The 13,313-nt window shown below is 36.1% G+C and overlaps 1 protein-coding gene across 1 annotated transcript; it reads left to right on the top strand.

The window, feature by feature from the left end:
• Positions 1-5,206: 5,206 nt before the first annotated feature.
• LOC105384910 lies at positions 5,207-8,481 on the top strand. The gene is made up of 5 exons (XM_011555203.3): positions 5,207-5,575; positions 5,789-5,848; positions 6,733-6,825; positions 7,178-7,310; positions 8,191-8,481. Exons 1-5 carry the CDS (start codon positions 5,482-5,484, stop codon positions 8,237-8,239), a joined length of 429 nt encoding a protein of 142 aa, XP_011553505.3. The 5' UTR covers positions 5,207-5,481; the 3' UTR covers positions 8,240-8,481.
• Positions 8,482-13,313: the final 4,832 nt, after the last annotated feature.

Raw genomic sequence — 13,313 nt, 5'->3', positions numbered from 1 at the left:
CAAGAGTCAACAAAAAGACTGTTACAAAGCTCTCATCTCACAAATTAACTAAACAATAACAATAAACGTATCTTGATATTGTTGTTCATAATTATCCAGTTTCAGCACATTTTTTTCTTTGAAACTATCCGCCGGCTGGGAAATAATAGGTAAATCCATGTTGTCACACTATTTTAACATAAATAACGCACTTTAAAGCTAATTTATTTGCAAAAAATAACAATACAAGTGCTTTTTGTGTCAGCTGTTCGCTGTAAGACGCCATATTTGTTTTATTCACCACCTGACTGATTTTAAGTCCGCTAACTAGTTGGACGTTTTGTGACGCTTGTACAATCAACGTTCGGCCTAGTCATACAACTGAATATCGTCATCCAATAAACGGGCTAGCGGTTCAATCAAACAGGAGATTAAACCAGATGCCTGCGACATATACATTGCATACACATGTATAGGCTAGGTATATAGGTTCAGCACGAGGAGTTGCAGTAGCTTGTGTCAACAAAAACCGGCCAAGTGACTCGCCAATGTAAGGATCCGTATCAAGCGTATCAGTTTTTTTAAGTGGACTTGCATTTTCAGTAGTTAGTGGGTTATATGCTGAAGACCCAATACCTTATGTATAATTAATTACATTGTTTTATTTAAAAAGGTATGTAGGTACTAACTTATGTCAATATTTGCCCATAACAAGGTGGAGATAGAGCAGTTAGCATTTTAAAATGGTGTAAGTAGCTGGCTAGATACATAATAAGCTAGTAATTAGGTTAACTATTTTGGTATGAAAATAGAACGAATATAACTTTATAACCAATATCTGTAGTCTGTACCTCTTCTATAGGTAATTGCGAAAAAAACGCGACATGATCACACGAGCCAATTCTGTTCAACTATTGCCTTGTCAATTTTGTTCAGTGACTTGGAAAATTGGGAAATACCTTGATTCTTTTACATCCTTTCCGGAATTATTATTATATTCGTGAATATGATAGAAAGGGTGTTGGTATAATACCTATATAGGCCTACATGAGTAGGTAGATGATAAAATATCTATAAGTAGGAAACTGCTACTAGTATGATGATGTAGGCCTAATACCTATGTACTTACTAACTAACATTTAACAACTATAAATAGGTACTTATACTTAATAATTGTTGCCATAATAATCTTGTTTTGGCATTGAAATTTGTTTCTTTAGCCAAGTTAGTATTGCACCTACCTTCTGGAAATCGACATAACTTGTGGTATCTACCTACCTACGTATAGTTCCATTACTGAGGTACTTACGTAGGTACATGTTTAATTGTTTATACCTACTTACTAAGTTTAACATACTAAAAATAAAATATCCTAGTTGAACAGTGATGCATGAGTCGATTGACCCAGTTACTTGCTCAGCCTAATTAATGAATCGATTGGCAGTTTTCATACCCGTTTTAAAGGCTACCATACCAGCATGCACCATTGGACATTGTTGACTGTGAAAAAGTCAGCAAACTCGCACCCGCTTTTCACAAAGCGCTTGGTGCTTAAATCTGAAACCAGTTTGATGGGTGCAATTCAACCTGAGGCTATAGCGCGATAAAACGAAATCGGAGTTTTTTCTATTGACCTAGGCTGAAAATTGTGTTTGTTGTCAGGAGCGGAAAGTGATGTGAGTATGTGAGCAATATTCAATAGTAGTTATGACATAAGCTTTTTACTAGGCAACAATAAAAACAGACGCGCAAAATTTTGTCACGTTGTAGAAAATCGTCGAATTATAAATTAATATACGAGTATTCTTTGTATTTTCACATTATTTGCACAACCCTCTATCGTCGCCCACCTTCTATTTAACAAAATTACATTATTAATGGCCAAACCGTTGCCGTGGCCGCTGTAGCCACACTTACAATTTAAACTGAAAGGGTTATTTGGTTCCGCATTCTTTTGGCTCATTGATACAAGCATTAAGCGGGTTAAGCGAACAAAGCGGTTGGCTTCAGTTTGTCGCTGCTGTCGGGTGAGGCAATAAATCAGAGTGTCGTCTAAGTGACGGCTCCGAATAAGGGTTAAAGGAACCGATGAGCTGTGTCGTCGGGACTTTTATTGTAATTAATTGTCGGAGTTATCTATCGTCTTTTATATTGTTTCATACTTTAAATGGGTCAAGGTTTTTTTTAATGGTCATTAGAAGTAATTACTAAGCTACTGCGTTTTATTTTATACAATAGGTTTCACTAAGGAAAATATTGTCATACTTATCTTTGATCAGTTTCTTTAGTGAAATCCGTCAGCTATCAAATAACACATAAATATATCAAAAATATATAAGCCATTTTGCAAGTATACCTACTATCTATCTAACCTGTATAGAATTAATCCTGCTGAAGTCTCCTGAATCACCCTGTGTATTTATCAAACCCGTTTTGTCACTAGGTAGAGTAGGTAGGTATTCGTAGTTTGACAATGGATTAGGCTGTCATGAAGTCATGAGCGTATATTTTAAATCGAATGGAGTATCAGTGTACAGTGAAAAGGATTTATGTCAGCGTTATCGACGCGTTAGGTGCGCGATGAAATCCTGTAAAGCTTTATTGCTTTTATGGTGCCCGGGTAGTACGCCATTGTGTCGTATTGTGGCAATGCCTAGATACTAGAAAGGAAGGCTACATAGTTGGTTTTCATAAAGCAACAGTGCTCTATCCTGTAACAGTATATTATACTCCACCAAATATAAATAAGTACATATTAGGTACTTATTTCTATTTCTTGGAGTCTGATTACCTATATGATTAGTGTAGGTAACTGTCTGTGCGTTTCATAAACTAATTCCAAATAGTTAGGTGATTCATTAGGTATTTCCAGAATTATATGGTTTAATTATATACGTAGGTAGTTACACAAATAAATTAAATGTAGGCATTTTAGTCACTGTACAACGGACACCTTATAACATTAGAGTAGTACTTATATGTTCTCCGCCCTACAACCTACAGGTATGTTACAGTATTTGCTACATCTAACTTGAGCTGCAATTTACTTTTTTTCTTTAGTGAGCTTAGGTACGTTTTTCACTCAAGAGAGATCACTTTTGTTTTTTTAAAAGCGCAACTACCTCTAGATTGAAAAGGGTAGATTTCTGACGGCACTTATACCAGGATCTTTTATTGCACGGAATTCTGACAGTTATGTACTTTTGACATGTCAGAGATCACAAACCTTTTTTGGCTGAGCCCTTTTTTCAATAGGAGTCTGGAGGGCCACTACCAAAATCAAACGAACAAGAGCTCGGCTCTATCTCGTTGTATTAAGCGTGCCGATTGCGTGACAATTCTTGTTCGTCCGTTCGTCGATTTAGAGGGTGACCCCCCTGAACATCTAAGTCTAAACTACTCTATACATTTTATTTGTTAGTGAATGTACCTATCCATTTTATTAAGTGCGGCGCTCCAAATTAAAAGGGGATATACCTACCTACGGTGAGTAATAATTACGTCCCTTTACATCACAAAAATAATATACTTAATTAAAATATAAATTAATAAATAAAGAAAAAATATAATTGATTATTAAAATATCTAATCGATTATTAAATAATAATAAGAGCGGTGGTAACTCAGTCGGGTAAGCGCCCGCTTCTCACGCAAGAGATGCGGGTTCGAATCCCGGCGCTGACATGTACCAATGAGTACTTTTAACTTAAGTACAATGTATACCATCGCTCTTACGGTGAAGGAAAACATCGTGAGGAAACCTGCATATCTAGATTTAGCACATCTAGATATGTGAACCCACCAACCCGCAGTGGACCAGCGTGGTGGGAAATGGTCCAAGCTTAGGAAGGCAGTTTAGACCTTGGGGATATGCACAAAGGTTCCACTCGAGAGAGCCAGGTGCAGGTACTTACATCCCCAAAGAGAATAGAATATCTAATCATTATTAATACTAACCGATTATGATGATACTTAGACTGCTCAATGTAAGCCATTAAAAAAAAAATAGTGGCAATTGGTTCAATCGTTTCGGAGATATGCGTGGACAAACATTATAAACATACGTAGGTACATCTATAAAATTTTGCAAGTAGGTATATTTGTTTGTTGTGCAGTCCCAATAATCTTACATAAGTACATACAATTATGTACCGAATAAAGAATCTTTTTTTGAAATCGATTAAAAAGGTTTACTATCCCTGAATTCAGTAGGAAGTGATGCCAGCTAAAGAATAAAATAAAGTAATTAATATGAATTCCATACATTATCTGTCATTTTATTTTTTTATTGCCCAGAAATGGATCCAAATTTTTCCTTTTTTCGGTTAAGAGCTTTTTAAGTAGCATCACTTTTGAAATGTCAGAATTCCGTCGAATAAAAGATCCAGGTATAAAGTCTATGCTTTCAGCAAATGAAAGAGAGGTTATGCCAGTAGCTGTGTGCGACAAACAAAGGAACTCTTTTCGCGTTCTTCAGCTGTAGCATAGCGACCAGCCGGGGAGAGCCTGCCTTCACTCATAAAACACATAACATCAGAAGGCGCCAAATGCCTCGCCGGGGGTCTCGGGCCCTGGTCTGTTTCACGGCACAAAATCCTCAACAGCCCGTTGCACATTTTGCACGAGGCAGTGTTATAATTATCATCGTGATTATTCTTTTTTTGCGAATTTTCGCTCCAGAACTTTTAATGACGGCCGCTCTCATTACATTTGCATATTAAAAAGTTAACTGCGGCGGAATAGCGCAGCTTTTAAATAAAATTGTTTTCCTTTTCATTGAGTTGGGTTTGCGGTGAAAAATAAAAATGCGGGCAGCGTAAGTTTTATGAGAAACAATAGCGTATATAAAAGGGGGATCATCTTATAGTGAAGTTAACCGCTATTTGCATAAGAATGTTAGAAGTTTATGTGTGCAGCGGATGGGCAGAGCGGAGTTTTCCTCCACAGCCTCCCACCAGGCTGTCAGCGACACTGACAGGTGGAAAGGTTGCCCTTTTCTGACGGCCCCGCAGTTTTATAGTTCCCAAGAATCTTACTAAAACTGTTTTTTAAACTTTGCTTAGTAAATGATGGCACTTGGTACATGAAAGCCAGCAAAGGCTAATGACAATACGTGAAACTACGGAATCAACGTTGGATTAGTGGAATAGACATTAAAGACGTAAATAGGCGAATTTTCGCTATATTACTATCGCCAAGTTTACTATTAAATTAGACCAGAAAATTTCATAAAACACTAACATACATGATCAGGTCGTAAACGTTCATCTCTGACACACCTGCATAGTGTAATTTCCTATCAGAGTAATCTACTGCAAAAAATACTTTCTCTCAATACAGAACCCTCCACATCCAATTCCTGCACACACTTCACTAGAGTTTAAAATAAGTATAAATAGGGAGCTCGCGCGCTCCCTCCAGTAGTACTGTACGTGAGCCTCCACTTTGAGTCGGGACATGTTTGTTTGCTAATTAATTTAAATAAAATAAAAGTAGTATAAAATGAGAGAGGGAGTCTTGTCTCTACTGGCGCTGCTGGCTCTCTGCTCGAGGGCGGGCGGGACCGACCTAAAGGACGGGTTCAACTATTACAAAGGTAAGTTTTCAAAGGGTTTTCTATGAAATTGAAATATCTGCTTAGGTAAATATGTGCCCAGACGAGACGGGTTTTGTTTCTGAAAATAACTAGACAAATTAGTTTTAAGTTTTAAAAAACATTGTTTCTGAGTGCCATGAATGAGAATAAAGAATGTATATTAATATTAGATAGATAGACAGTGACACAAAACGTTTTTCATTTCTATTATAGATTACCTGCGAGGCAGATCCGATGAGGTCCTCCCGCCTGCTGAAGCTGACAGGATGCTATGTAAGTTGCTCATACCAACCTATGTTGATGAGGCGTGCCGTAGCGGTGTAGGTAAGCCAGTTCTCCCACTACGCGATTCTCAAGCAACGCGACTGCGACGCAACCCTTGGTCACATATATTTGACGAATCATAGGTTGCGTTTCGGATAAAGTCTCTTCGTCTCATCCGAGAGGCCATGGGTTCAAATCCTGTCATGTACGGGTCCACTTGGTGGGTTCAAACAAGTCTAGATGTGTAGGTTTCCTCCCGATGTTTTCCTTCAGCGTAAGAGCGCGTGATATAATTTGTGATTTATTTATTTATTATATTAAGAATTGATGGGGACATGCAGGGATTTGAACACACAGCTTCTCGAATGGGAGCCGAGACCTAATCCACGACACCAAGATTCATAGACCTCACAGTATTACCTCTCAACCAGGGGTTTACTATGACTTTACGATTATGATACGGCATGGCCATGGCTATGTTTTATAGGACCAAGATAATATTGTGAACAACATACGGAATGTATATATTATGTAAATCAATTTAGAGAGTGTGTGTTTGATGAACCTACATTATTATAATTAATATGGATTTGAAAAGCCGGAGTATGGACTAACAAACTGATTGTTTAAAAGCCTCTTTCGCAACCTTTTAGAAAATTACTGAGTAATATTTTGCTGCTACAATATAAATCTGAATTCTAATGCATCTTTATATTGAAAACATTAAGATTAAAAGCCTCCGATTAAATTCATAATCTATCTTCGTTATCGTCGAAAGAACTAAAAAGAAAAGTCATGTTATAAAGTCGTTGCTCGCAGCTAAAATAAGTATTTTATGTTTTTTTATTTCGCCGAAATATGTACCTTATTAAGCAGGTTTTTCATGTTAATAGATTTCTACAGAACACCGCTACAGCTGTATCCCGGTATACTGCCAGCTGTGCTTGAGCAGGAATACAGGAAGAGGACCGGAAACGCCTTCAAAAGTAAGATTCAGTTCCATAGTTTTATACATTGGTATTGTTAGGTTCATAAATTAATGTAATTTTATGAATGAAACTATCAAACACTAACGTTAGTTTCTTTACTTCTATGGACACAACCATATGCTGACAAATAAACTTCAAGATTTATAAATATGAAGATGCCCCCAAAAAATTTAACTACATTGTACTTACATAACTACTTTTTCAACTGAACAACTCTCTCTGAGAAATATAGTTAAAATGTACTTTTTTCCAAGCTTGTGTGTGTGAGACTTTTATTGGTCATGTGAAGGATACTTAGATCAGCTAGTAGACCAGCAGATCGTATGGTTTATAATGTCTTTTCTTTCAGACCACATGCTGAGCAAGGACCTGGCGGAGGACGAGGCGGGCCCGGGCGCTGCGCAGGCGCGGGCCAGGAAACGCAGCTCCAAGACCGCCCTGTCTCTGATGATAGGGCAGGGCCGCCACGACAACTATCAGAAGTGAGTACCTGAATAACACTGTAGTAATTAACCCACTTGTTACGAGAAAAAAAAACACAAAACTAATTTTATTGTCAAAGATAGGATAGGATTTTATTGTCGAAGTAAATCGATATTAATTTGCCACAACAGCAATTCATAAGTAATAATCATAACACTGATTCATGAGATTTTCATGGAGATCGTTGCCCTGAAATTGCGTAGGTACGTCCATGTTAAACTGTTTTTATTTATAGAATTTTGACGAGTGTATTTTCTTCATAAAATTCTTTATATTTGGAGGTTTTATTTTTGGCTGTGAATTTGAATATTACAATATTAAGTTATGATTTTTTTATGTCCCAGATGATAGCTTATTGTGATGCAACTTCGTCCATTTCAAAGCACAGATATAACAAGCTTACGTTAATCAAGTAAAGTTTAAAAATTTAATTGGGAGATGTTTCTGAGAGTGTTATGTCGATGTCGTGAATATACAGTATGAGAGTAAGATACCAACAAAACGCTATTGCAGGGAAGGTGGTTGTCCTTATGGGAAAAAATAACAAATAGGTATGTAGAAAAAATATTCTGAAATATTTGCATTGTATTAGTGAATGTGTCATGTCATGTGATTAGTATATTCCTACAATTTAGGTACCTTACCTATTCATTCAGTATCATTGTTATCTTCATTGTTATCTATTTTTCTCTTATTAATTCCATCGGTATCTTGTCGAATGCAGTTTTAATTCTTTAAAAAATAAAGAAAATATGTTACTTTTTTACGTAAAACTTCCTAACTTTTTAGATATTTTCCCTCCAGGGTCCGCATTATCTTTTCACCCTACCTAAACCCTGCATAAAATTGCTAAATATTTTATTTACTTTATTGTTTCAGGGTCGCGAATCTGCCTGGTGGTGGGATGATTGAAATACCCATGGAATAAAATAAATGTCTATAATATTCACAACACGTCATTGTTACATAGTTTAATATTATGCTGCATAAAGTCTAGTTTAGTATCAATATGTGGCGCATATATTAGATAAACCTAGGTACCTTAAAATGTACGTAATCTTAAATTACATATTTAGTACACGCTTGTTACCCTGTAATATTATTAACTATTGTTGTTAATTTAATATCTTAAGTAGATTTTATCATAATAAAAGTGAGTTTTTAAAATTATTATTGAAAAATGGTATGATCCGGAAACATAATTTAACTAAGTATAATTATGTGAAAATGACCACTATTTAATTGTATCTATGTCTATTAAAAACCACATGTTGTGGTGGTTTAGGGGTTTAGGCTGGGTAACAAGCCCAGTGTAGCCAAGCACCTAAATAAGGCATTAGTTATTCTTTTCCTCAAATAGGCAAGTAAAATATATATGATTTTGTTTAGTTACAGCTGTATATCTATAGAATAAATTAATGATGAGACAGTTGAGTTATGAATATAAATGTTTTAAAAATAAATGAAAACTATAACAAATAATCGATTCTATAAATTATATAAAAGTTATCTGTTTCCCACGTTTTAAATATTAGATACCAACTTATCTAATAATAATATCATGGAATTCCTTTCGATCCTGGTGATATAATTGATGATAAGTAGGAAAGCTGCATACAAAATTAAAATATAGTTACCATTGAGTATGAATGGTCTGGAGACGAAAAAGGCAGACGTTCCCCTCTGCCGGGGTGGTAGGCCAGAAAGGCCCACCGATTTATAAAAACTAGTTGCAGTCTCAATTTTCACTAGACAGTTATATAAATAAATGCTTCGTTTCATTCATAATTTAAATAATTTATAATTAGTATTTCCAACCCATGCTTTCGAATTCATCGATAACACTTATCGATAATTGTTACATCCATTGGCAATAAAAATTACTACACTGTGTTCATTATTAAATGTCACTTCACATAACCCTTATTGCTGGGTATTAAAACTCATAATGACATGTCAAATGGGACATAATCATGGTAAACGGTAAAAATTCCCCCCGCAAAAATTGGCAGACTTTTTTGTATCAAGAAAGATCGCTATGACGCTTCCCGAGGGTACACCCGAGTCCGCTTTGTTCTATGATAGTTACAGTCCAACTATAAAGTCATGACCATAAAGAGTGTGACTTTTTATCATTATATTAGTTATTTACTTACATTTTTAAAATAAAATACCGTTTGGTTATGGCTTATTAACGGATTTGTTCTTTAATAAACATATAATATGTCGATGAAATACGGTCGGTAATAATTAGTTAGAATCTACTTCCGTTTTCAGGACTTCTGAAGGATTAGGTAATATTATCATCATTATCACCGTATCTGTCAATGATAATTATATTACCTATATATAGGTAATATTATTAATATTATTATTCTATGATATGTAACATCCAAGTACCATTTAGACAAATCAGACCCGCTTCACCCCTACTACTTTGTAAGATCGTCTATTTCTATAGAATGAGATCATTAATTAGACTTTTAAAATATTTCTTTGCTATGAAAATAATAATGTTTTAAAGAAAGTTGAACACCCGACTTGTTATACTATGTAGTAGAACACAGCTCGTTATAAGAAGCTACATAGGAACATTCTGACGGAACTTTAAAGAAATTACGTTTGAACATCAAGTATTTCGAAGTACTCGCTTATGCATTCACTCGAAGACAATGTTGTAAACTTTTACCAACGGAACGAGTTCTATCTAGAATTTAAACGGAATAAAGGTAAGTACCTACCTACTTGATTTGAGCAGGATTTCAGTTTTTTGCGCAGTTCTACAGAAGTGTACAAAAGTTGTAGTTGAATTGCAAAATATTGTCTGTTTGTTCCCAGTGACATGTACAGAAGTGTATAAGCAGCTACTTATACACTTCTGTACAATGTATACGTACCTACCTATATACAATTAAATGATGAATTGTGTAATCCCCTTACTTACTTACCTAAATATGAAAAAAACTTGCAACCTCATGTATTATACACACGCAATAAGGTGAAGAGTGTCTGGGATGATACTGTAGTTGATACATCAATCTCACGGAGTCTCTACCGGAGATTTTTCATTCTTTCACCACGAGTTAGGGACCACATCTGTTTCTGCGCGAAGTAAAATAAATTACTTTGAAACAAATACAGCATCAGCACAATACCTAGGCTCTGAGGGGCTTCTTTGAAGTTGAGAATTAATTGGAAATGCACACGACCGCGCCAGGCGCAGAAAAACCAGTTGGATAAGAATTAATTAGATCTGTAGCCGAGTCGGGTCGCTGTTTTCCATTTTATTTGAATTTTGAAAAGTACGGACATTTTGTGTCGTCAGATTTTCAATAGTTATTTAGTTGTTGTCTATTTGTAGGTAGGTACTATTTAATAAATAAAAATTGTGACAGAGACTTAATTTTTTCCCAAGTAACGCATACCATACAACTAAACGGACAGATAACATGTTCCGAATATACTTTATTTACTTATATATCTACAGACTTTTCCATAGAGACTATTAGTGAACCAGTTGATCCACTTCAATGTTACGGAGTATGGTTGTAATTCGAATAAATGACTATTCGAATAAATTCTAGGACTGTACTAACATTAAAATAAAAGCCTGGTATTGCGAGTTTCAAACAAAAATATCTGCGTTAAAAAAACACACAGTTCACTTTTAGCCCTTCACCACGGGCCACGGTATGTTACGTATCTTAAAATGGAAAACCAATCTGTAGCTTAAGTATACTCTCATCGGTGAGAGACATTTCTTAGCGCATCAGAATGAAGCGCCACTAAGACTTATCGAATGGAATTATCGAAGCGACGGATTCTGAAATCGCTCCAAATGTCGATAGGGTTAATATAGTAAGTGGTCCGAGGTAATTCCATTCCGACGATGCTATCCAGCGCTTGTCGGTTACGGTTTACTTTCGTTTCCACTTATCACTCGCTTTCCGTAACGAGTGGCGTCGGGAATACGAACATTGGCGAAGTGTAGGTTCTTCTCGTCTTCGGTTGAGGTTATTTTAAGATTTTTTATTCTACCGATATCCAGACTATGTGTGGAGTATGACATTGTTTCGAGTTCAATCGTTGTTTGAAGACTTGATTGTGTGATTACTTATAAAATTCTACCTCTATCCATAAAATAAAGCGTGAAGCAGATTCTGAAGCCTCCGTTGTCTAAATGAAAATTTGGTGCCTTTGGAATTGCTACCCAGATATTTGGGTAATTAAAGAAGCAGCTCGTCTCGACTCAGTCCATAAAATAAAGAGAATGCTATAAATAAGACGAAGTCAGTAAATAGGCTTCATCGAGTTTCCCTCATTAGCGGCATATTGGAAAATGGCGTCTCGCATTCACTTGGGCACGTGCAAATAATTTAAAGGAAATTTGCCTGTAACTTTCGCTTTTCATAATGCGGGTTTTAGATTTAAATTACTTGAATTCCAAATATAACATTACTTTGTCTTTGTAATATAGGGTCATTGGTTCATACTGTCAAAATATGACTCATGTTTTTTTGTTATGTGTGACATTAGCCTTAGTGCCAATTTCTCCATTGTCGGTTATCTAACCGACAGGGATTTATTTATAAATTATTTAAATTCTACTAATCAAAATCAATTTATAAATTAAACGTCATCTCCATATAAAATTCGTGACAGATGTGTCAAAAGTTAACTACTACTCCCTGGTTATTTATGCTCTAACCGAGAATGGAGAAATTGGCACTTAGTTTTAGAATAAGTATAATAAAATATTATGCTATACCTAGATCAAATTGACATAGTTACTAGAAACTATCATCAATACGGCATTATCGCTAAGAGCTCATCGCTTACATATAGGTAACCATCCGTCAAAGAAAACCAAGAATAAATAGTTAAATAATAATAATAAAAATAGCTAAATGATACCTTATAATATGATTTATGTAGTGTACTTGTAGGTAGAGCATGTAGAGATCATCACTAGAGGAAACTGTCAGGGTCACGAACTGATGACTTTGATCAGTTTGCAGTAACAGCTAATAATAAAACTTATTAACAGCCCAATAAAACCTAAGTATCCATAAAAACCTATCTTGGCGATAAAGGGGGCTCTGTAATATTGTGTACGACGTATTGTGCCTTCGACAATCACTACGTTAAGAGAGAAAACTTCGATAAATGATCGGAACAACTGCCTTTTAACCTCGTCTGAAAGCAATTGACGAGAGGAAAGCCTCGGCCCGGAATGCTCTCAGTGTTCGCTGGAAATGTCTTTGATATTTATAAGTCTCTTTAAGGTACCGAGTAGTGCCAGAATTGTATAATATTTCAATAGGAGCTTGACGTCGATATTTCAGCACTTGTTCCGAGCGGCGGCGATGTCGGAAATAGTTTCGTCTTTTTGACGTAGATTTGTGTTCGCAATACTTCTCCATTTGATCGAATTTGCTAGTCACGGCGCGTAAATGAAAAAGTTTCTAAATTGATACCGGTATCTGCGAGAGCTACGATAGCCATTTACATAATTTTCTCTTTCTATTATTAGATTTGAAAGACCTAGTTTTTATTCATATTTTAAATATTTCAGTTCAATTCAAAGAGAAATACGTAGAGAATTTATATTCCTGTAATTTGGACTATGAAATAACTAACAACGCTGCTTCCTCGAATTCCAATAAGCCTTCCCGTGCCACCTGCCAAGTATTCCCTCCCATAACTATAACCGTTAGCGAGCAAATAACAGTTAGCAGGGCTCATGAAGCATTCGCGGCGCGTATACAAACGGAAAGTAACAATGTGGTATTTAATTAAGTAGCGGTGTTGGCTCGTCCGAGGAGCCAAGACCTGGCTCATTTGGCGGAGGCACGTCGATCGGCAGGCGCACGTCCCGGCAAATTGATACAGGATACGTGCGCCACTCCGCTAAATGACGCTATTTTACGATGTGTCACTCGATCGAGCCCTCGATGAGCCCCCGGGTGCTGCGGGGGCTCATTGCCGCCGTTCATTGGCTG

The sequence above is a fragment of the Plutella xylostella genome, chromosome 6 (assembly GCF_932276165.1).
Source record: "Plutella xylostella chromosome 6, ilPluXylo3.1, whole genome shotgun sequence".
In the NCBI taxonomy this organism is placed as follows: domain Eukaryota; kingdom Metazoa; phylum Arthropoda; class Insecta; order Lepidoptera; family Plutellidae; genus Plutella; species Plutella xylostella.
The sequence above is the reverse complement of the archived record's forward strand: the minus strand, read 5'-3'. Positions and strand labels throughout refer to the sequence as shown.